Raw genomic sequence first — 26,267 nt, 5'->3', positions numbered from 1 at the left:
GTGGCAACCTTTGAGAGAACCAAACAAACAAGACCATAATGTATCATATCCAAATCCAAGGAATCAATTGACCAATCACGACAGCAGAACTGAAGATATAAAATAATTGGATATGGTAATGTGAACTCTAAAAGCTCAAAACCTGAACTTTTTTGGAAAACTGACTAATTTAAATCGTAAACCCAGAAATTTTTGGCAAAATTAAGTACTCCGAGATTGTGAACCCTGCTTGTAATAGGCTAACATGCTGTAGGCTGCTTGTAATATGGCGCACAGGAACAAGACGAAGGCAGCAAGGACGCCCAGCCAAACGAGCGGGTTATTCCAGTCCCTGTAGCGGCGCAGCTTCGCCCGCCAAAGCCACCACCTGCTGCTGCAGTGGCTATCCAGCTTGTACCACACTGACTTGATCAGGTAGTCCTCCGTAGCATAATCGATCTGCTCGCACAGCATGCTTAGCTTCTTGGCGGCCATCTCGTCGCTATTCTCCAAGTGCACGAGGATGCCCTTCTTCGTGAGCAGGCCGACGTCCGCGGGGGTGGAGGCCAGCTGCGATATGAAGGTGCAGTAAGCGGTGACATGGCCGCCGAGCTGCTTGTTCGTCTCCTCCAGCAGCATCAGGTTCCGGAGCAGCCTCCACGTCTCCGGCTGCAGCTCCAGCTTGGGTATCTCCACCACACGGCCGACGATCCTAACGTCCGAGATGCACTGCGCGTCGCCGGGCTCGCTGCCGAATTCTCTCTTCTTGAACTCCACCAGCAGCTCGCTGTACTCCGTTGCCCGGCGCCACACACGCACCTGCTGGTTATCGCTGGCCGGCGGCGGCGGCATTTCCGCCGAGCTAGTTGGCTTGAGCAGCTCGTGGCACAGGTGCAGGATATGGTCGGCGTTGCCTGGGTTGCTCACCGTCCTATTGGTGTAGCTTGTCAGCCCAGACTCGATGACCTTGCTGATCCTCCCTAGGGGACAGTCTTCTTGGCCGTTTTCAATATCGGCCGGGAGGTTAAGCTGCTGGTAGATTTTCCTCAAAACAACGAAGGGGAGCTGGTTTCCGTAGAGGAAGATGTCATGCCACCACAACTGGTTATCCCACACGATCCCATCTGTGCCTGGCACTTGCAAACCTTGTAGGGTGATTAGTAGGAAGCATCCGTCATTCACCATCATTTCACGGAAAGTTATGCCGCTTTCGTGGAGGACATGGGACGAGATTATTTCATCGTAGTACTTCCTCACTTCACCTTCAATCTCCTTCATCGCTTCAAGTAAGCTAGCCTCCCCTTTTGGAGATTCCAAGCGGTCAATCACATGTTTCTTGCAATCCCTTTTCCACTGGTTCGACCTGACATGCAGCCCCTCTCTACGACAGTGATAGGGTCCGATGGAAATGTAGCTCGGCTCGTGCTCTGCTCTGTCTGTTCTGCTGATATGCTCGGGGACACCGAAAAGACGGCATCTGTAGTTATCGCCTCCTTCAGAACAAATGGTCACTTTTACCGGCGTCACTTGTATCTCGTTGTCACTTGTATCTGCATGTCGGTTGCATTTTTCGGGCATGTAACAAAGATTGTAACAACTTAAAATATTCTGCAATTTAATCTATACTATATATATAGTTGACAAATGTGTCATATTATCACTCACTAGCAATTATCTGCAGTATTTTAAATCACATGCAAATTTGCCACATTATCATATACTAGCAATTATTAACTAGAGTATTTTAAATATCATGTAAACATGACATACCATTTATAATTTTATTGCATTTAGAACTCAATATGCAAGCAATATCAAATCATTATCTCTACATTATTTTTAGACTATTTAAACATATACATGTATTGTTTTCATAATGTATAACATACATTTATTAACATATCCTGCAACAAAGTGCGGGATATCAACTAGTTTGTACTCATAAACATCGCATGTTAATGACTCGTTTTGCAAGAACTCAATGCAACTATTAGAGTCCTCATACCATTTGTGACGTGGGTGTGGAACCTATCACTACAAAACACCATATAAGGACTGACTTCATATGTGTCGGTTTGCTTAAAATCAACACTTATATCTTCTCATAGGTGTTGCTTTATTGGAAAACCAGTATAGATAAATATTTGTAACGGTTTTTTTAATAAACCAGCACCGCTTAGTTTGGAGCTGAGGGAAGCCGAGAACTGTAACGAGCACGCCATTGTTTTATATTCTCACTACTCGATCTTGTCCTTCATGTCTTCGTCTCCTTCCTTATACTCTCTTCACTTCCGCCTCTCTCCCGCAAGACATTTCTCACTTCTCTCCCCAGTGAGCATCTTTGCTGCCGACACCTCTCTCCCTAGCCAACCACCTGCAACTGTCGCCTCCTCTCTACCTAGCTAGTGAGCAGCGCGTGGCCACCGCCTCCTCTCTCCCCAGTTGGCAAGCAGCAACCTCGACTGGGCATCAACTGTGGTGAATGGGCGGACGCCATCTGCCTTCACCAGATTTGAACACCAACACCCTCCTCATAGCATGGAGTTCCCTGCTGGTCAGCCAGCTTCAACTTTTCCATGGGCCAGTCGTCCGCCATGAGCTTGAGGATGGCAAGATCTAACCACCATGAGCTTGAGGGCTACCAGATAAGGCCAACATGAGCTTGAGGGTGGCTAGATCTGGCCTCGATGGTGGTGGGCAGACGACTATGATGAGCAACTACAACAGCGGCCCTCTCTCCTATGTACCCGTCTATTGTTAATCTATGTATGTTTTTTATGAGTTTTGTTCTTAAATGTTCTTGGACGATGATGATTCTCTGTTGTTAATCGATCTCAAGGGCGGCGACATTATTCTTGGATGTTAATTACGTGAGATGTAATTATTATGAGTCTGTTGTTCTTGGTTGGGGATTGATTTTGGGGGTGACGCAGGGATGCATCGGACCGGCTTTTTTTTTATTCTTGGAACCTTATAGGTGCATGTTCTTGAACCGGCACCTATATGATGTTCCCTAGTAATATCTATAGGATGTTATGTACTTCTTCCGTTGTATATATGGGGGTTGGGATTTTACATCCATTGCTGTTTTCTTTTTTTTTTATTTCAGTGTCTTTTTCCCATGTGACAGGTACCCTCTATATCTCTCTCTCATATGTAAGTATGTTTCTATCTGTATCTCTTTTCTTAAAAGGTAATTAATTATTTTTATCTTAATTCTCCTTTGCAGTGTGTAGAAGAAAATTTGAAGCGTAGGTATTAAATTTACCGTGTGGATGTATATATTTTTTTTGTAATGTAAAAATTGTGATTGGTTTCAATAAAAAAAATAAAGGAATCATAATATAGCCAATCCCTGGAATTCAATTTAATGTTAATATAAGAACTGAAAATCTAATTTTTCCTAGCGAATACTTAACATAATAAGTTAAATTTGTCCGGGCTCATCTTCTGGGCCTTGCCAGTGCATAAGAGCGTGCATACATATGGTAGCTAAACTATAAGCCAACTATAAACTTATTATGTGAAAGAGAGAGAAAGATAAGAAATGTTGGCTCTCACGCAAGAGTTAGTTATCCACTTGATGTAAAACAATTACATTAAATTCATAGTGTGAGAGAAAAACAGAGTTCAGAAAAAATAGAGTCAACCTTATAATTAATCTATATTATATAGTATGCCATTGTTTAGTTCCAAACTTTTTCTTCAAACTTCCAACTTTTCCATCACATTAAAACTTTTCTACACACATAAACTTCTAACATTTTTGTCATATCGTTCCAATTTCATATGTTGTTTTAGTCTGAGCTAATATATATACAATAGTTAGCTATATGTAAACTTGCTCTAAAATCCCTTGGTGCTGAGATCGAAGTATTACCTGCCGGAGAGGGTTGCGGCGGTGGGCGCAGGCAATTGCAGATCAGCGCGTCCATCGCGGAGCGCCAATGATCAGCAGCTGGCCGCCTCCCGCCGGCCGCCACCTCGCTGTTCGGCGCCTCGATGTCCATCGCTCCTGCAGCCGGTGTGGCGCCATTCGTGGCGTACGACGGCGGCGTCGACGACCTGGCCGATCCACCGCCGGCCGGTCGGCTGCAGCTAGCCGCAGCAGCTTGGTGGTCGTTGCGTTGCGCCATTCAAAGGGAAGAAGGAAGGAATTACGTACGTATAGGCTCGCTTCACGAGCGCAATGCAGCTGAGCTGTGATTACATTACATGCTTGTGCGCAGCCAGACATCCACTTTTTATAAGGTGGTTCGATCATCGACTTACCCCAACAAATGCCAATTCAAAGTACTGGCCATACGCCCATATGTATGTACAAGACTAATACTAATATCTATACATATAATTAAGTATATATACTAATGGCCAGAGAGTTGCATGCGAATCTGCTTAAATTAGAACGCGACAGACATGCCTAGTGGCAGAGTGTGGCCAGAGAATATACTTGTTCGGATCATACTATATATCAAAGCCACGTGCATAAGGCTGTACTTGTACATGTAATGAAGGGGTCTACCATATTTCCCGATCAGTTATTTTGATTTATTAGAAAATAAAAAATAATTTACATGTAAAATTTTTATATATGGGTTGTTAACACCTTAAAAGCCAATGCTGAAAAACAAACTACGTTGAAAATATCTTAAAATTAACCAAATAATTAATGGTTTTGGTTTAATTATCAGGCCAACCGATGAGGCTGATTGGTGGGAGCTGGGTGAGGGTTGTGATGATGAGGAATATTTTGAAATAGCTAGCTTATAATCACCAAAGATAAACATCACTTTCAATTTAAGAAAAGCTATATTTCGAAACAAAATTTAAACACTACTAGAAGTTGTAATTTGGTCCAAACAGAGTAGCAAACTGAGAATTTACGACGAAATTAATCAAATAAAGCAAAATGAAACTAGACTATGGCAGCAGGTTAACTCTCAGTTCCCTCAATCTTCCTATAATTCATCTAGAGTATCCGTCCAAAGCTTCCTTTTCTTCGAATCCCCCCGATGTTGTTAATTAGCATCATATGCTGAAACTAGCATATATAAGTCCGATCGGCTTACTATCCGAAGTTGGATCGACAACTCGAGCCAAGCGCATTGATCCTACAAAGCATTGGACGCTACTAGGGAGCGGCCGGTCGCTGGTTTATTAAATCAGCGACCGCTTTTTACACGTATAAATATCTCTTTAGCTTAAAAAAATACAATGGTATATTTCGTTTTTAACCTCTTTAATGACTTATATCTTTTAAATAACATATTATTTTTAATATCTATTTGCATCATTATTCTCTGCTCAAAATATGTGACAAAATAAGATCCATGTTGAATATATTTAAAATATTTTATTAATTTAAAAGTAATTTATTTAAATTATAGAAGTAACTTAGCTATGCAATAGAAGTAACTCTCTATAGCATGAAAAGTAATTACATTATGACTTAGTTGAAATAAGAAACTATGTGGAGTAAATTCACAAGCAAAGTTTAGAGAAGATTTTCAAGTAAATATATTTATGAAAGTAAATTCAATAAATTCTAGAAGTAATTTACACAAATCATAAAAGTATCTTAGCACAAATGGAAGTAAATTGTTGCAACATTATAATTAAATTCGTTGTAGGGAGAAAAATTTGGTCTATCTAAAAATTAAATTTGAAGTTCATAAATTATAGAATTGACTAAAAACAATAATAAAAATAATCAACTCAAATCATTATGAATGTGTAAGAAGTAATTTAATCAAATCTAAAAGTAATTGAAATATATGATAAAAGTAACTTACGTATATAATAAAGTAATTTACAAATATAAATATTTTTTCGTCATAATATAATCATGGAAGATCTTGTTGTGATGATTTAATTGTAACGAACATAATGGTCTAATCGGATTGTAGATCGGATAAGTAATTTAAGACAAAACTTTATAAGAAGAGGAAAAAGACATGCATGTCTAATAGAAAAAAAAGGGCATGCGTGTGACGATCAAACCGCTATGACGCATGCTATGACGCGGCGTGCGTGATCGAACGAATCTAAGCAGTGTCGCGCAATAAGACAATATTGAGAGGCCTCTCCCCTCGCTGATTAGTTTTTGCGCAAAGCATTGCAGGCGGAGCAAGAGCAACAAACCAGGGGACATGTCCGAGTCATTTTCTTATTTAGGTATCAATAATATATAATTGTACATAGTATGACTCGGCCCAGAGGTCCGATCGATGGGATGCAAAACATCATACGGTGTTTCAATACTTGTCAATTTTTCATCTCATTCGGTGAAAAATGTTCCAAAAAATTATTTTGGATGGATGTTTCATCGCTCGATGAAAAATGTTCAATTTAAACAGTTGCAACATTGAGCAAGTACTGGTTACAACCTAAAAAGTCATTACGTGAAACATCAAAAGAAACCCCAACTGCAACATTGAGAAAACAAGGTCGCAACTGTCATCGTCCATCGAGGTCAATATCCATGCACACCACTCCCCTTAGAGGTTGAACAACAGTTCCCAAGGTCGCAACCTCGACCACGCTTCACCTGGGTAGTCCCTTGCTCTAGCCTCCTCCCCTCACAATCTCGGTGGCCCCAGATCCATTGTCTCGAGTTCGGCGTGGCAGATCCAGTGGGCCTGACACTAATATAGAAATGCACAAAAAAAAAAGTCGTACCAAAATAGCTAAAATCAATACCTATAGTGCTTTTCCCACCCACATGCGCACCCGCGGGACACTATCCGATAGAACCGACACCTTAACGAAGAGATAGGTGCCGATTTTTAATAGGAACCAGCATCTATGGCTCCTATCAGAGAACCAGCATCTATACTTGAAATAAAAGTGCCGGTTTTATAAAATAAAAAAGGGATACTTTCCGATGGAGCCGAGCCGAGCACGAGGAGCGGGGGAGAAGAGTCGTCATTATCTTACCCTCTTCTTATTCAGTCCATCTCTCTCCCATCTTGCACTCTCTTCCATGCCGGATCCAGGCAACGGCTACGGCGGCGACACCCTCTCCTTCGCCAGATCCGGCAGGAGGGGAGGCGGCGAGCTCCCTACCCGACAGTGGTGGTGGTAGCTCCCTCACCTCTGCTAGATCTAGCAGGAGGGAAGACAGTTGGCTCCCCACGGCCAAGGTCTTCGTCGCCGGCCAGCATGGCCTCGTCAGCTCCACCATCCTTCATCACCTTCTTCCCCGCCAACCTCCTCGCCACTGCCAAGGTCGGCAGCATCCACGCCAACTTCAAGGTTGATTTTGAGCTCATTTGATTTGGTTTATTTTGTTTGAGTTTGATTAGAACCTCTGCTCTGCTCGACTGGAATCAAGCCGAGCCGAGCATTTTTTTTTTGCCTCGTTTTCCTACTGGGTGCCGGTTCTTGGCTAAAACAAGTACCTATGTATTATTACATGTATCGGTTCTACAACCGACACCTGTAACCGAAGTCATCGGTGCCACCTACTAGTTGCTGGTTGGGAAATCAGGCACCTATGGCCGGTTCCCAACCGACACCAAAGGTGTTTTCTATAGTAGTGTGTGAGACTACACGATGAGCTGCACAATACACGGATGGAAAGCGACGCATGGAGACGGGGGATGGTGCTAGCCGGTGGAGTAGGAAGGAGGTTGCCCATAGCCCTGTTGCACTAGCACACCATAGTAGTCGGAGGTGGATGAAGAGGAAGCATGGAGTATTGCCCAGCGCACGATTTCCAAACTACTAAATGAAGCATTTCGTGCAAAAAATTTTATGTATAAACGTTTATTTAAAATAATTAAATAAATCTTTTTAAATATTCATAGTAGTTTATCCATAATTAATCATACACTAATGGCAATGTCTTATTTTGTAGGCTAGAATAAGTTCACCAGCCATCGCTGTCTAAGTGGAAATCATAAAGCCGCTATGTAAAATTTAAAGGAAATAATAAAAAAAACCTCACACATATAGGGAATGCAATTTAATTTAGATAGCTAGTCATAAAATCAGAATCAACATCATCTATGAGAAATGGAATTGACAAACAAAGACAACAGTAATCTTAGTTTGCCTTTTCTTCTCCTATTTATTGATATCTCATCAACACAAAGTTGAGTTCGATTTTAAAATGTTGCATGATGGTACGATATCTTCCGTGTATGTGAGATTTTCTTTTTTTTAAAAAAAACAACTTTTAGAACTTCTATTCATTCATAGTTTCCACTTAGTGGTTTCTACTGCATACTTACCCAACAGGACTGTGGGGGACACAGTCCCCAAATACTCACGACATAGTCTTTGGATCGTATAGTATGGGGTGGGCTGAGTGCCCTAGACCCATCCAGTTAACTTGTGAATTAAGAAAGAGGTAGAGGATAAGGTGATGGATCTCATCCCATGTAAATAGATGATAGGTACTTAGATTATAAGATCTACCTTACCCCATATTCAACCGGTTGTTTCTGCACCTATATAACGAGCACCAGAAAACCCTAATAGGGGTTGATCATTCCTTCGTACGCGCCATTGGCTATTTTTACGTTGATATGCGCACACCGATATAGATCTAATGCACATACAGCTGGAGTATAGGATCTTTAGATCGTATAGCATGGGGTGGGCTCAGTGCGCTTGGCTCATCGGGTTAACTTGTGAATTAGCACTGGTGGAGAAACCATCTTTGGTCAGTCCGGCAAAATCCACAATAGTCCCGGATCCAAATAGAACCGGGAGTAAAGATTGTTTTTAGTCCCGGTTATAAAAATTTTGATCTTTAGTCCCGATTCATCCCCTGTCAGATGTATGTCAGGGGGCCGAGGATCTTTAGTCCCGGTTGGTGTCAATAACCGGGACTAAAGATCACCACTTTAGTCACGGTTGGTACTACTAACCGGGACTAAAGATCAAGATGATCTTTAGTCCCGGTTGATAATACCATCTTGATCTTTAGTCCCGGTTGGTAGTACCAACCGTGACTAAAATTAAACACGTAGTATATAATCCCTATCCCTTATCCTCTCCTCCACAGTTACAACTTAACAGATCGAATCTCACCCCCTCTCCTCAGATCTATCCTCTCTAACTCTCCAACTCCTCCCCTTCCTCTTCTCCTCTCTAACTCCTCCCCTTCCTCCTCTCCTCCCCCTTCTCTCCCCTTCCTCCTCCCCTTCCCGGCCGGCCTCCCCTTCCCATCCGGCGGGCCGGCCGACGGCGGGGCCGCGCACTGCGGCGGGCGGCGGGGCCGCGCCCGGCGACCGGCGGCCGGTGGGGCCGCGCCCGTAGTTCGTGGCGACCAGCGGCGGCAGCGGCATTCTTTTTTTTTAATTTGTGATGATTCACTGAGATGTATTTGACTGAGAAGTTACAAATTTGTGATTCATTATTTGGATCTGTGATGTATTTGAGTAATTTCTTAGGATATTGTGATGTATTTGATTTGTGATGTATTTATTTGTGTGTATAAGTAACTTTGATTTGTGATGTAGATTTGAGATGTTACTTTGATTTGTGTATTGGGGGTTTGATTTGGAATATGTATCCCACTTGTTTTGGGAGAAAATAAAAAAGAAAAAAAAAAGAAAAAGGGGATCATCTCACTGCTACAACCCTCTCTTTAGTCCCAGTTGGTAACACCAACTGTTACCAACCGGGACTAAAGATTGATTTTTAGTCCCGGTTATTTAAATCGGGACTAAAGATAGCGATATTTAGTTCCAGATTGATTTCTAACCGGGACTACAGGGGGGTTACGAACCGGGACTAAAAAGCATTTCTGTACCAGTGTAGGAAAGAGATAGAGGATAAGGTGATTGATCTTATCCCATGTAAATATTTAAGTCACCATCTTTCTTTGATTTAGTACACTATAAATTATATTACCGAGGACCTAGGCAGCAGCATCAACTAGTGAAGTGAAGTTTCACCCTTTTTTTTTTCAAAGATCTGATAACGACTTCAGTGGTAGATGGATTCGGTCATAGAGGAAATAGTACTAGTCAATATATAGGATATGTAGGTGCCTGTGGGTATGAGATTAGTTTTTGACGAAGTTGATAATACTATTCCGTCAAAAAAAAAAGTTGATAATACTATAGTAGACGGCAGATGCCTTCTGCCCTCAATCCCTCATTAATTTTTATATGGGCAAGAGATAGCTAGTGTAAGATCGATATCACATGATTTGTCTCGTCCTAGCAACATCTTACAGGAAGATTAATATTTTGTAATGTGGCAATTAAACTTATACAGTTCTAATCTGAGTTCTCGACAAAAGTACAAATGCATATATTTACTTGACTGAGTTGACGACTTGGTCTTACCACCTAACCGCGCTCAAGCGGCCGGATGGCATAATATTAAAATACACAAATTGCAATCAAATGTATCGATATATAAGATCAGGCGCAAGTTCCTTTGAGCAGAAGGTGACAATATTTCGGGCAGAAATGCAAGGTAAATTGTGAAAAAGACCAAAAGAACTCGGTGGATTAAGAGTTCTTCGACTTCGGTGGATCTAATTAGCTCGTGGCCCTCGCAATCTTTTTGGCCCAAGCCTCTAAAGAAAAGAATGGATTCGGTCCAGGCTTTTCAGAGAACACTTGAATTTACGGTATACGGAACGTCTACGATAATTTATCAATCTCTGTATTTGAATATGGCAACTTCAAACGCTCAACTCGCAGCATGACACCATTACCTAGAAGCTCATGCCTAGCAGGGAATACATGGCTATAATTTATGCGCCGCAATCGGCTTGACTTGCACCCAAATAATCTGGAAGTGTTGGGCACCATCGAAATGTAAATTCTTCATGTGGTTTGTACTACAAAACCAAGTTTGGACAGCAAATAGACTTTAGAGAAAAGGTTGACCAAACCAACAAATCTACCTGTTGTGCCGCGCGCGCAATGCAGGAAACGGCTCTCAACCTCATGGTTAAGTGCAGACTATCATAGAGCATATGGGTGGAAATCCAGCAATGGACAGGTCTAGATCTTCGTATAAGATTGGTGAGACCGTGTGTTCTTCGAAGACTAGTAGCAGCAAAAACTCTATCCGCATGCCCCCAAAGAAGCCACTTAAGTCGATGACCATTCTTATTTCATGGGAACTTTGGTGTGAGCGCAATGCGAAGATTTTTCACCATATCACCACAACTCCAGCCACCATTATAGCCAAAATCAAAAAGGAAACTATGACTTCGTTAAAAGTGGGTGTGTCGAGGCTCCGAGAGTTTTCTTGTTTGGGATATGTTCCTTAGTAACACGTCTTTTTTCATTTTGCAGGCGTGGTTCTTTTAGACATTTCCTGTAAATACTTTGGCTATGTATTACTTTTTCTCCATTAATAATACATACATGGCAAAGCTTTTGCCGTCTTTTAAGATAAAAATTTGTATGTTACTGGCAGCTTATTATTTTGAGAACAGAGCAAAACATCATGTGTTGCTAAATAACTTGCCACTTGCGTAACAGCCATGCGTAACAATCAGGATCCGTCTTGAAAAAGGAAAAATTCAGGACGTCATGTGAGCGTATGTATGACGCCGTTGACTTTTTAATTAATGTTTGACCATTCGTCTTATTCAAAATTTTTGTGTAAATATAAAAATTTTTGTATCATGGTTAAAGAACTTCTGATGATAAATCAAGTCACGATAAAATAAATGATAATAACATAATTTTTTTGAATAAGACGAATGGTCAAACGTTGATTAAAAAGTCAACAGCGTCATACATTAAAATACGGAGGTAGTATAAATAAACTGCATGTGTTATTCTTTTCTCACATACAACCTCTTTCCACAAATGTTTGATCGTGAACTAACGACAAAAGAATAGAGGGAGTATTTTACAATGGTCTACATACTGATAATACAAGTCAATCCAGCTAGACCCTTTATTATTTTCTCTAATCTAATATGTATACTATATCTATTTGATTATACTACCACCTAAACTATTCAATTCGAAGAGTATAATATTTTTTCTACTACTGAATCAATAGTGGAAATCATAAAAAATAGTCGTTAAAATCATTTATAGGGTATATTGAATAAAATACTACCAAATAAAGACCACAATAAACACCACCCTAAAGATACTCCAACAAAAAAATGATTCCAACATTTGGTACTAGTAAAAGTCATCCCACTCTCAGCTTCTGCTATTTGTCATTTGGACTGGGGCTACCGTTGACTTATTGCAAGGTTACTGATGGCTAGTTTTCGAGTGTGTTTGATCGGTGAGCAAGGGGTGATATATAGGGCGGCCAAGAGAGAATATTTCACGAAAATGTTTGATGAGTTTATCCGGCCAAATTAACCGGATGAGGATATCTACCTTTGCTAATCTTATATTAATTAGTGAATGATTAGCAATAATTAATATATTTTGTTATTAATTAGTAATTAACTTGACAAAATTAGAGTTGATTATATATAATTAATCTATTTTTCTATTAATTAGTATAAATTATAGCTATATTAATGATAATTAATATATTTTATTATTAATTAATATATTATTTTTTAGTCTATACATTTTTAACTATTCAGCCAAAAAAAAACTAGATCTCTATAAATGACCATATCCTGTAAATATAAGTGATCATATCCTATACTATCTTCACCACAAACCAGGCACACCCTTGATCAACACTACTCCGTTCCGGCGGTGGGAATCTTACAGGGCCTCGTGCAGTTCAGGCCACCACATGTGCCAATTGACACGTTACTTACACAATAATACTTCGTGAGTACTCCCTCCGTCAAAAAAAAAATACTTAATTCCTGTCTTTCCGTGTCTAATATTTGACCGTTCGTCTTATTTAAAAAAATATGAAAAAATTTAAAAAGACAAATCATGCATAAAGTATTATTCATGTTTTATCATCTAACAATAATAAAAATACTAATCATAAAAGAATTTATATAAGACGGACGGTCAAACGTTAGAAAAAAAACCCACGAATTCAGTTTTTTCTGAGACGGAGGGAATACGGTAAGGGTGTTGGTACCCCTCTTCGTTGCTTTTTATTCTTCTGAGTTTTCATTATATTGGGACCATCCCACCGTAGTTTTCAGGATTATTTTTGTGGTCACATGCGCCGCACACGAAATCCTAGACGGGTCTGTGACTTGTGTCCATCGGCACAGCGTTCGAGCGTAGGACTGGTTTAGTTTCCAAAACTTTTTTTCTAAAAATATCATATCGAATCGTAGATATATATATAAAATATTAAATATAGATAAAAATAAAAATTAATTGCATTGTTTGCATGGAAATCGTATGACGAATTTTTTGAGCCTAATTATTTCATGATTATCTATAAGTGCTATAGAAACACACATGTGCGAACGATGGCTTAATTAGGCTAAAAATATTCGAAGATTTGTCTCGAGGTTTCAGACGAGTTATGAAATTAATTTTTTATTCATGTCCAAAAACCTTTTCCAATATCCGATCAAATATTCAATTTGACATCCAAAAATTTTCTTTTATCCAATGTGACATCCAAAAATTTTCTTTTCACGACGTAAGATGGCCCAGTCCACGGCATAAATATTTCCCTTGCGTCATCAGAACAGCAGATGATAATACCGGACGAATCCAAATAAACAGTCGGTACATCACGAGACGCATCTAAAATGGTCAAGTTGCTAACATGCAGTAAATGCAAATTCGCTAACACGCAATAGTTGTTTTAGGGGGCAATTGTGTTCTTGCCCTTGCTTTGTAATCCAATTGTGATTTTGCCCCTACTTTTTAGGGTTTGTGATTTTGTCCCTACTTTTTAAAAGTGAAGCAGCCGTTTGCCCCTGATTTTGACGGTGGTTAGGTGGGGCCAGAATTTTTAGATAAGCAAAGGGAAAGCAAAATAAAAAAAATGATTTTGTAATTTGTGAATGACTGTTATACCCCCTGTGAGTAAATCACTAAGCAGTTGTGTGAATCAGATTGAAGCCGTGTATTCCCCATCTCCAGCACGGCCAAGCGAGTGGCGGTGGCGGCGCAACAGCAGGGTGGGCGCGGCAACGGCGACCTCTGGCCGGCATGCAGGAGGTGCGGCGGCGACCGCGGGTCGATGCGGCTCAACCACGGGCCAGCACGACGGCGGCGACCGTTGGCCAGCACGCAGGAGGCGCGGCAACAGCCGTGGGTCCGCGCGGCTCTACCGCGGGCCAGCGCGACAGCGACAACCATTGGCCGGTGCGCAGGGAGGTGCAGCGGCAGCGCGAAGAAGAGGCGCGACCTTGGTCAGGAGGCCCGTCGGCAACTGCGGGCCTGCACGGTCCGGCGCGACGGGGAGCTCAGGACTGGGTGAGTACGGCTGGGGAAGGGAAGGCGTGAAGGGGAAGGTTGGCGCAGGGGCTGTTAGGGGCCGGCGGTGCTGGAGGAGGCATAGATGCAGCAGGGCAAACGGTGCTAGAGGAGATGCAAGGGCGGTTGGCTGGCGCTACTGGACTTTGTAATGTTTGCTATAGCTGAAATTGTGTTGAAATTCAGTGATATCTCCATGAAAGTATGTTGAAATTTTGTGAAATGAAATCTTGTCTAATTATTGCTGAAATCATGTTGCAATCCTGTTGAAATTTTGTGATATTTGTCAAGCTATTGCTGAAATCTAGTCAATTTTTTATACATTTCAAGTATAGCAAAGTTCAGTTCGAAACATTTGTAAAGTTCAGTTCAAAGCTGAACTCAAAAAAGGGCAAATACACAAGTGGACACATATTTGCACAGGGGTATACTCGTCGTTGTATCTCCGATCTAACTCCGTTAGCTAGTTTTAACGGGACAGGGGCACTCGGCTCCATTTCAAAAACACAGGGGCAAAATCACAAACCCTAAAAAGTAGGGACAAAATCACAATTGGATCACAAAGTAAGGGCAAGAACACAATTGCCCCTTGTTTTAGCCAGGGTAAATAAGCAATACTCCCTTTATCCATTTTTTTATTTTTCCAAAAGTCTATGACTTATTTATCATTTTTATGTGCTAAATTAAATTGTTGACCAGAAACATAAAATATCTTAATACTTATTAGTAGCTTGCATGTGTATAATTCATTAGTTTTGTCACATGGTGTGGATGAGTTAATTACTCCTTAATTTAGTGACAAAAGAAATAGGTCTAGGACAATCCTAACTCAGAAACCATAGTTTATACTTATCATATTATATAGGCACTATATATTAGAAACTATATACATGATGTATGGTTTCCTAAAATGAACTATCATCCAATCTTTTCTCTCCTTTCATCCACCTATCTCTTATTTTTATTTTTTTTCTTACATAGGACTAGTTTCTTGTATGAGAAATAGTTTTTTTATATATTTTTCTCTCTCCTTATTAACTCTCTTAACATCTTAGCTTTGTGCTTATGGGGAGGTATATTTAATACTCCTAGAAACTAGCTGAGGTAAAGGGTTGAAACTATCCTTAGACATTTGGATAGAGAGAGTACAACTGAGTGAAACAACTAAAGATAATCTAACGGTAAAATCCGTACAATAAAATAATTCAAAAATCAAATTTAAAGGTAAATTTGATGTTTAAATTTTGGTTGTAAGCGTAGGGCTAAAAACTTAGTAAGCAGATGATGATCATGAGTCTATTCGAGTTGGAACTAGCGCACAAGACAACTTTGACTGCTGCGAGAAAGCACCCTGCTTAGGATTCACAATCCTGACCAGATCGAAATCCGCTCATGAGGCATTACCATTGGATTTCACAGAATCCGTTGATGAACCTATAAAATCCAATTTTTTTATTAAAATTTAAAATTCAGCTTATTTTTTTAAAACTTGACCGAAAAATCGAGGGTTCGTGTGTTTTACCCAGAAAGTCTGAATTTCGTGAAATATTTCACTGTAATTGTGAACCCTGCTCCTGCCTCCAATCCAATCAAACCCGCAATGTACCAACAAAAAAATCGAACCTGCAAGAGGCAGCAACCATACACTGACACACGGAGACCACAGAGCGGCCACGAGTCAACGATGCAAGGATGCAGGCGGCGGCGCCCAAAAGTGCTGGTTTTGACAGTGGTCGATGGCGAGAGGGTGATACCGTACTTTCTCCACTGAAGAGAGGAGAGAGCTCTATGCGGGCCGGCATAGCAAACTGCGTGGGCTTGCCCACAACTTTTCTAGAGAAATAAGTCCACTTTGATTCCCTTAACTAGTAGCCGATTATGATAGCATCCCTGAACCAGAATACCGAATATCTCGACCCTCCTCACCCACCCCAAAACTATATTAAGACCAGTGCAATTTGACTCACGTCGGTGAAATTGCACTGGTTTTAATGGCTAGTGCACAAGATATCCGGTATTGTGGTTCATGGATACAAATCCGATTTTTGTCACTGCTTTAGAGAGACAAAGTAAACTTATTCCTATTTCTAGAGAAATCTATGGTTGATCTGAAGAGGGCCCAGAAAACCGATGGGCCAACTTTTAGGCCCAGTAGAGCTGGGAGGAACTCGTCTACAGCACGAGAAGGTAGACTAAAGAGCAGCCGAATAATATTTTGCTTGCTCCATCGGCATTTACAAATGGTTAATTACTTTTTGTCAAAACTAGAAAAGTAGCCCGCGCATTCACCCGGACATATACTGTAGAATGTATTTGAGAAATTTATAAGGATGAAATATCAACCGACTAACCCGGTCTCTACGCTTCAAAAGTATTATTTCTCTTTAATTTTTCTTCATCCGCATTATTTGAAATTTTCCAAATTATTTATTAACTTTAAACTATATAATATTTAATTTACTACTATAAGATTTATATTTTTTTTTATTCTCTTGAGAGGAGTTTGACTTAGTTTGTTTAAAATATATGTCTTATAAATTAAGAATAAATTAAACATATGGTGTTTTCCAGTTTTAATTGAATGTTTAGAGTCCCTATTTTTAATAAATTCTTAAAACTATTATTGCTAATAAATGTATTTTTGTTTGTACCATGGGGATAGCCTCTTCCTTCTAATTGGTTCAGATTGACGCAATTTGTTTCATACTTACTATGAATAAATAAAGACAAAGAAGATACACATATCATATATCTCGCTTCTATAATATATTCTTATCATAGAAAAACCTAGTTAACATGAGTCCAAAAATTTAAATTTAACTAACAAATATAACTTTTAAACCAAGTATGTACTGTTACCTTAGTTATCTTAACGTGGCTTATATATTTTATAATATATGGAGAAACTTATAATAGGATGGCATAGGATAGATGTAAGGTAATTAGTATATAAACATTATGGACATGGGGTGTTTGTTTCGATTTAGGTGAAACTTAAGAATCATACGTACCAATCCCTTGTAGTTTTGCTTGTCCTTTATTTTCGCTGTTCATGTTAATATCTCGTTACCTGTCTCTCTCCTGGGGCTAAAGTTAAACAAAGAAAAAAATCAGATCAAAATAGATTAAACTCAAATAAACACCGTTGTTTGATCCAAGTGTAGGTTGGTTTCAGGCCTAAAACATATTGTTTTAAGTGGAGTTCATAGTACTAAAATAATCTTGTCCGATCCTGCTTTGCCTTGGTGCTTCTCAGCAGGGTTCGCGTCCCTATGTGAAGCGGCATTATATCAGGATGAAGCGACGAACAAAAATCGTTAGGAGATTAGAACAATGCAGAATGAAATCTCCGGTTTTTTTTTTATTTTGTTGTGGTCTTGGATGGAGATCATTCCTCCATTGTCTATGCTATGATTCTGCCCTATGCCCTTGCACTTTGCTGGCTCGCAATGGAGAGAAGAAGAAGATCAAAGAAAGGCTACAACCGGATTAATAGGACTTAATGAACAACATCAACCATTGATGCCGTGGAAACACTGATCGGAATAGGGAAGCCTGAACTGGGAAGGCGGCGCTTGACCCGTAGGAGTACGTGCAGGCGTGCCTGTGGTTGGGAGTGGCAGCCGCCGCCGATCGATCATCTCCGTTCCCTCTCACACGCCTCAACTCGCCACCGCCGCCGCAATCTCCGCTCCCTCTCTCACGCCTCAACTCGCTGCCGCCGCCGCCGTTACACCGGGGTCGTCGCCCTCGCCTCGCCTCCTCCGATCTCCTCCGTGTCGCGATAACTCCGTCGCCTCCCTCACTGGTCTGCTCCGCCACGCCGATCTCTCCCATCGGCGTCAACAATGTCGGCCACATCGTCTATCTCCTCCGCGCCTCCGCCGGAACTCCCTTACCGATCTGCTCTGCCCGAGTTGATCTCTCTTGCCCGCATCGCCACCGACGGCAGCTCACCGATCAGCTCCGCCCGCGCCGATCTCTCCCGTCCGCATCGGCATCGTCACCGACGTCCGCCTTGACGATCTCCTCCGTGCCCCTGCCGGAACACCCACGCGCAAGGTGTCATAGGCCGATTCCAAACAGGTACAACATACATCCTGTCAGAGTAGGAAATTACCTGATTGTTCTTGGTTTCTGTCTAACCTGTTATTTTTAGTGGGATTTGTGATATTCTAATAGTTTGATGTGGTTTTTGGGCTTGGAAGGTGCTTTTTTTAAGATGTTCCTGGGACCAGTAAATCTGTGGGCACCGAGGAAGGAGGTGCAACTCAAGACGGAGTATGATAATATAAGCATCAGCTTGAATTTTGAAATCAACTTATGGAGCAGAATACATTTTCTCTGAGATACCATATGATAAAGTGTTTATAAATTTAGTTTGCACATTGATCTGAGAGAAGAATGATATCTTTGTTCTCTATATCTTTTGCAATGGTAGATTTTGTGCTACAGCAAAAGTATAGATCATCCAAGACTGACAGGTTCCTCTTCAAGGTTATCCTACGGTTCCCGATTTTCTGCTTTCTACACTATGTCTACATCTTATATATTTGTTCCCTGAAGCTACAGATTGATGCTCTAACAGCTGTGCATGTGAAAAAGCTAAATGATGCCGTATCGACCACTCAGACCTTGGCCTTGTGGGCTTGCTGCTGTGAACAGCACCAAGCATCCATATAGGTTGTGTGTAGTTTTATAAATATAAGGTGCTCGTGAAAAATCCTGACACTGAGCATTGAGTGATACAGTTGAATATTGGTGCACATATCACTCCACAGGCATGCATTGCATTATCACATAATTGGTCAGTATCACCTTTACGTTCTTGTTAATCCATTGAGGACAAATAGCTGCAGCTACAGAAGAAATTTACTTATGTACATTTTAATTTGGTATTAGAATTGATGCTTTGATGGTTCATAGCTTGTTTATTCTATTATCTTCACATGTAGGATTCATGGAGTGTGAAAACAGCCCTGCAAGAAATACCTACTGGTCTCTGCTTGCTCTGTATTTTGCTGTCAGTAATAAACTTGTAGCAAACAATTTAAGTGTGTTTGCTGCAGGATGAGCCCCACGAGGGCCTGAGGGCTGGAGCAACACATTCAGCCAGGTGTATTTTTCGTACACATATTGTCTCAGTCTGAACAAAAGCCAAATATGGTAGATTTGTAATATCGCATAATCCTGCATTTTCTATTCAGATGTTCAATATTCCCATAATCAATCCAAATATGATAGATTATCGCCTTTCTAGCTAATGTGGTAAATATTAGTAGTAATGTTTGAAATCTCGTATCTCGTAGGTTTGGTTGCTGAGCTAACATGAATAATCTGTTTTTGGCTTTTCGATATAGCTGGCTATTCAAGTTTATCGTTTTCAGTTGGGCATTTTGACAAATGGGTGAGTTAATTTCCCTGTTTTATTTCCACTTGGACAGTTCAAGCACAAACATAATTAGGTGACCATTATCGATTTACTGAATTCTGCTACTAAATTTGCTGAGATTTTTTTTTCGGGCACTTGAATCAGATTGTAGCATGCGTATTATCATTCTGTTCTCTGAACTAAGAAAAAGTTCGATAGGGAGTCCAAATGCACAATATATTTCTATGCAGTGATGGGTGGTCCCAAAGTTTGATTGGTTGCCAATTGTGTTTTTTGTCATTGCAGAATGACAGGATAAAAGTATAGGCATGCAATTTTCTGTATGACAAGTATCGATATTATGGTTTGCATGTCTCAATCGGCTTGTTTTGATTGCTCTACTTCTGATATAACACGAAGTCAAGGATCTAACGCAAGGACAGAATAGCGACTGGTGTATGATCACACTAATTGATGTCTGATTCAATTGATGTAGCTAGAGATACAACTCGGACAGGTATTCTATCATTAATTTTGACAATTTGACCCTTTGCAAAAACTATTTTTACAAATGAACCGCTGCCAAAACTTATTTTAAAAATGACCTTTTTGCTCAACGCCAAATCATGTGGCGCTGAACTTAGACACCTCAGTGCCACGTCAGCTGGCGCTGAATGCCATGCCACAGCGGATGATAGACTAAGTCAGCGTGCCAACGTACATTCAGCGCCATGCTATTTAGCGCTGAGGTGTCTAAGTTCAGCGCCACATGATTTGGCGTTGAACAAAAGGGTTAGATTTGAAATAAGTTTTAGCAGCGGTTCATTTGTAAAAATAGTTTTTGCAAAGGGTCAAATTGTCAAAATTACCTGGTATTCTATGGTCATTGTAGGGAAATTTTAAATGAGCGCTTCTAGCATATTTATGACAATATTTTTCAGTAAGAAATTTAAAGTACATTGTGTAGTGCCTTCTAATTAATTCTTGTTTTGCTTAGTTGTGCCTACCATATTCTTGTCTTGCCCAAAATAATTTCCCAATTATGAAGATTCTGAGATATACGAGGCAGCTATTTGGTGCTCCTGCGCTAGCAGCTTAGGAGGAGAAAGAGGATCTCGAGCTTGTGTTAGTGTCTCAGCTGCATAGGAACGGCAGCTGCCTCTGCCTCGAGATTGCTCACCGGCGTGTTACGGAGAGAAGGATATGGGGGAGAGAAGCAGCAGACAAGGGCGGAGGAGTGGCGTTTGACCTCAAGCTGGACTGTCGTAGCTTTGTTTAACTCAAGATATGGATTAGACATAATAGCTTTGTTTTCTCAGAGTAATGATTAGGTTAATTTAAATGACAAATTTTACGCATAAATTTTGTATTGCCAGTAGCATTGGATGATCAGAGTGATTTTTTGTCCATTTTCTACGTGCTCTTTCAACTTTGAGGGTTTTTTTACATTTATTTTATACCATGTACAATGATGGAGATGTGTATTATTGTATCCTCAAACACACTTGTATTTTAATACAACGTTGTTTGAATACATGTTTATTTATTACTTGGTGACAATAATTTCATATGCAAAGTAAACTTTTCTGGCGGCACTACCAGTAAAGCTTTACGCTCTTAATTTAACTTATCTTTTTATGATATGCTTTGCACATGCATTACCAAATTTTGTCGTAGCGTTAGTACGGGCATATTACGAGCCTATAGTTCAACAAATGGTTTAACTCATCACTCATTGTTTCATTCCTCATGCAACGGTCTAGATTAACTCTATGAAATCCAACGCTCCAGATTCACCCCACTTCCCTCTATGCCTAAACCCCGACCCACGCCTCCCGCATCTAACCTAATCTCTCTTCTCTCCCTCCCACGTGCCACCACCGATCCCTCCGTCATCGTTGCATCCGTCCTTGGCCAAATCGGCGCCACCGCCATCGCCGTCGCTGCTGCCCTCGACCACCACCACTCCGCCGTCGCCGCATCCGCGTCCTCCGCCACGATTCATGTCGCTATCGACGCCTTCCGCGCCGATCTGTTCCTCGCCGTCGGCTCGCCCTCCACCGATCCCCGCCGCCGAAAGCCCTTTCGTCGCTAGGTTTCATTCCAAATGACTATATAAACATCATTAAAAGAGTTGTATGCGATATGTGTTTGATCCTATGAAGTATGTGATGTGGATTTGGGTGATCTTACCATCTTGTTGGCTTTTACATAGCATGATTGACAGTGTGTAAATAAAATTATTTAGTACTATGTTAGAATTTATGCTGCTTGTTGATCTCCAAATGGGCATGGATAACGTTTAACGTTTAGTAAGCAATGAATGAATAGCCAAACAGAACTACGATATGACGTGGAGTTACATCCCTTGTTGGCGCGCTAAGGATCACGTTTTCTATTGCTTGCTGCTCTACAAATTTTTATCGAATGTATTTTGTATCTAATAAAAATAATAATAGTATTTTACTGCATGGTATGGATTTTATAGTAGATTATGGTGTTTTTGGAACATAGCTGACATGGTTCATACCGTGTAAATAATTTTACTCCTGAGCATTATTGCTGACTAAATGGAGATTTTCAATCATATTAAAGCATGGACACAAATCGCTATGACAGGGAAGGGCGTGAAGCCCTCAAATTATATGTATTATATATCTGTATGAATTGGTATATCATATTATTATGCTATACGTGAGATATATTTGATGTATGAGATAAATTGAATTAAAGTTCAAATGCACAGTTCATATAATAATATTTTTTTGCTAACATGAAAATTTTAAAAATTATTAAAGACAAATAGAGTTGCACCGTAGCGTTTAGTACGGGCATATTACTACTCTTCCTAATTGCAAGAGAGCTGACTTGTTTTTTTACAGGATAAGTGCAAGAGAAATATTAGTCAAAGCAAATCCACATAATTAATACACTCAATTTTTTATGGTCAGATCGATGATGCTGTAGGTTAAGTCCCTAGTGGACTTTATTGCATACTTGCATATCAGTAGCAATATGAAAGAAAATAAAATTAGAAATTATAAGTTCGAATCAAATATTGATTCAGAAAATTAAATAGCGATCGATCGGAGCTGATCACCCCTGTCTAATTCGCCTGTGTGCCGCTCGCTGCTCAGATGGCGAAGGGGCACGGTCTCTGGCTGCTGATCAATACCGTCATGTGCAAAGTCGTCGTAGAGATGATGAGATCGAAACGTGCAAATGTAAGATTATTCAGACAGTAGAAATGGGAGTGGACGGAGTACTGGCTTTGAGATCGACGTGTCACTCGTTCATTCCCAAGAAGCTTTGGTTCAGCACATAATTATATTACTGTACATTATATGGTGGCCCCAACGGCAACGCAAGATTGATCGGGCGGCACTCTGGGCTTTATGAAACCCACGAGAATCTACGGTCATCCTCCGTATCTTAATGTATAACGCCGTTGACTTTTCGACCAACGTTTGACCATTCGTTTTATTCAAAATTTTTGTGTAAATATCAAAATATTTATGTCATGCTTAAAGAATATTTGATGACGAATCAAGCCACAATAAAATAAATGATAAATACATAAAATTTTTGAATAAGACGAATAGTCAAACGTTGAAAAAAAGTCAACAGCGTCGGACATTTAAATATGGAGGTAGTAATATATTAGCATATTAAATTAAGAGTGATTTTACCATTCTTGAAAGGTACTAAATGAGACTCCCTCATTCCAAAAATCTAAGACGTATTTCTTTTTCATCAAAATCAAGAAACAATTAACTCACTTACCATGTGGCAAAACCAATAAACATGTAACCAATAAGTACTAGAATGACTTTTTATTTTCGATCAGCAATTTAATTTAGCATATACTCCCTCCGGTTTCATTTTAATTGACGTTTTGGACAATGACACGGTCTACAAGATACATCTTTGACCTTATTTTTCTATTATAATATATATAATAAATAAATGCATGTTTACTTTTATTATAGCACTTTAAAAGACAAATCTATATGCTGTTCTAGTTCTTTTAAACTAAATATTTTTAAAGTTATTGATAGTCTAAGTTATAAAAGTTTGACCTCAACCTTATTCAAAACGTCAATTAATATGGAACTGGAGGGAGTAGTGACTACAAATAGAACTTAGATTTTTGGAAAAACCAAAGAATGAAATATGTGTCAGATTTTTGGAAGGAGAGAGTACCATAGTTAGCTTCTATGTAAAATTTAGTACATCCTCCGGTAAATAGGTAACTCGAGGTACCAAACTTTTTATTGTAAAATCTTGACACCTCTATGTACTTATTTAAGAACCATAAAATTTGATATTTGCTCCGGTCAAACAAAAAGTACCTCGAGATACCAGTACCTCACGATACTAAATCGTTTTCGATCATTGGATCTCGCTGGGCAGGATGGGCATTAGATCCAATGATCGAAAACTATTTGTACCGTGAGGTATCGGTTCCTCGAGGTATTTTTTGGTGGACCAGAATAAATCTCCTAAATTAATGGTTATATTTTTTTTTTGTTAACGCGTGAATGCTCTAGAAAGTGTCCGATTAGATTCTCTAAGTTACTTGTGCATGGAAACAAATGGGTATTGGTGCATGCATATATGTACATACAACCCTTCTACAACTGACATTTATGAGTTGGTTTGCTAGTAGCTAGGAAGCAGCAAGAATGGTGCGTATGAATCGAGTTTACTCCCTCTATTTCAAATTGATCTACATATAGTTTTTTTAAGGTTACTAGTTAGGTGCCCGTGCGTTGCAACGGGTTTAATAAAGTATATCATTTATATATTGCATAAAAAGGTGAAATGATATTCTTTATATATATTGAACAATGTAACAATGTAGGTGTTAGAACAAAATCCAACATGCATGGCTAGAGCATCCCTCCAATGGGAGGAAGCCCAAGCTTAGCCCTGTGAGGATCACAAGAGTGAATGGGAAAGAAAGAGAATCGATGGAATGGGGGAAAGATCCCTCTCACTTGTCCTTGGAGGGCTCCTTTTATTCATATGAACGGGAAATTACATCTTTGCTCTTAATTAGCTACATATATACAACATCCTTTTAGAGGTATTTCAGTCCTTTTATACATTAGTTTATACAACATTCTAAGTATGGGGTTATTCCCCAACAGTACCCCCTCATCTGCCTGCTCCGAGGTTCGGGGGGAGCAGATGATTTCCAGCCCCTGCTTCTTAGGGTGTTGATCTATGCCTGCATTTTGCATCGGATAACCTCACGCTCAGCAAAGGCCACACTGAAAAGGCGGCGCCGTCTTGAGCTCTTGAGATGTGGAGTCCGGTCCACCCCCTCTAGCGGTGAAAGCCGCGGTGCTCGACGGAGGTACCACTGTCCGGAGCCCGCGAGAAATGGAGGTCAGTCCAACCCCTCTGGCGGTGAAAGCCGCGGTGCTCGACGGAGGCAGCGCCGTCCGGAGTGCGCGAAGGCGAGTGCAGGGGGTGCCGCGCGAATCCGCGTGTGACCGGTGGAACTTGGCTTTAAGGCCGGTGTGGCCGGCGGAGCTGTGCGGGGCCAGCGGAAGGACTGTGGAGTCCGCCGGCGTGAGCCTCTGCGCCGTGGCGTGGTTCGACGGAAGGGGCCAAGCCGGAGGCAAAACGCGCCACACGGGGCCGGCGCTGGGCGTGAGTCGGCGGAGGGTGTCGCCCGCGGAGTCTTGGCCGTAGGCGCGGGGGCGGCTTCACGCAGCGAGGCCGGCGTAGGCCGCTTAGCGATTACGCACGACGCGAAACCGCTTCCGCATCCATTGAGTCGTGCTGTCTTTCTTGTCTCCTTTTCTCCTTCTTCTTCTTCTTCTTCCCTTTTTTTTCATCATGAACAGTGTCATGCACATGCATGCAGCATGCGCCGTGCATGTGGACGTGGATTTTCATCCCTCGAAGGGACATCCCCCGTTGTTTGTATGTGTTTGTATGTTATATAAATAGTTATCAAAAAAATTGAAAAAAATTGACAACATAGATTAATACGAAATATATCACTCCACAAACATGCAAAACCAAATTCAACTTATATAAGATGCAACAAAAATAACAAATTAAACTGAAAATAGTTACGGCATATTCATAACTATATTCGTTATTTTTGTCACAACTTGTACAGGTTGAATTTAAACTTACATGTTTGTGAAGTGATATATTTCATATTAATCTATGTTGCCAATTTTTATCATATTTTTTTATGACCTATTTAGGTGACATACATGAAACGAGTGGATATCCCCTCGAGGGATGATTTCACTTTCCCCGTGCATGCCACTTACACTCGCAGGATGGGAATCAAATGCATGTGCATGCAACCGAACCACACGAGGGCGGAAACCGCTTCGGTCTCTATCGACGCGGAGATGGCGACTCGCGACAAAGGCGACCGTGGGGCCGGCTTGCCCGCGCGGAGGTGGCGAAGCCGCGACCGAGTCGGCGGAGGCGACGGAGCCACGCGGGTCCACGGGAGTTGGCGGAGACGCGCGGGTGCGCGGGGCCGACGGAGGTGGTGGACGCGGTGCAGGCTTGCGCGGCCATCGGCGGCGATGGAGCCGCGCGTGCGCCGGCGGGGGCACGCGGGGGCGCGGGGC

The 26,267-nt window shown here is 40.9% G+C and overlaps 1 protein-coding gene across 1 annotated transcript; it reads right to left on the bottom strand.

Annotated features, from left to right (window-relative positions):
• Window positions 1-201: 201 nt before the first annotated feature.
• LOC107278252 (putative UPF0481 protein At3g02645) lies at window positions 202-7,217 on the bottom strand. The gene is made up of 2 exons (XM_066304558.1): window positions 7,073-7,217; window positions 202-1,529 (listed from the first exon to the last, which is right to left on the bottom strand). The coding sequence occupies exons 1-2, from the start codon at window positions 7,215-7,217 to the stop codon at window positions 202-204; spliced, it is 1,473 nt and encodes a 490-aa protein (XP_066160655.1).
• Window positions 7,218-26,267: the final 19,050 nt, after the last annotated feature.

The sequence above is a fragment of the Oryza sativa genome, chromosome 10 (assembly GCF_034140825.1).
Source record: "Oryza sativa Japonica Group chromosome 10, ASM3414082v1".
Taxonomy (NCBI): Eukaryota; Viridiplantae; Streptophyta; class Magnoliopsida; order Poales; family Poaceae; genus Oryza; species Oryza sativa.
Note: the sequence above shows the minus strand (reverse complement) of the source record. Positions and strands in the feature narration are given on the sequence as shown.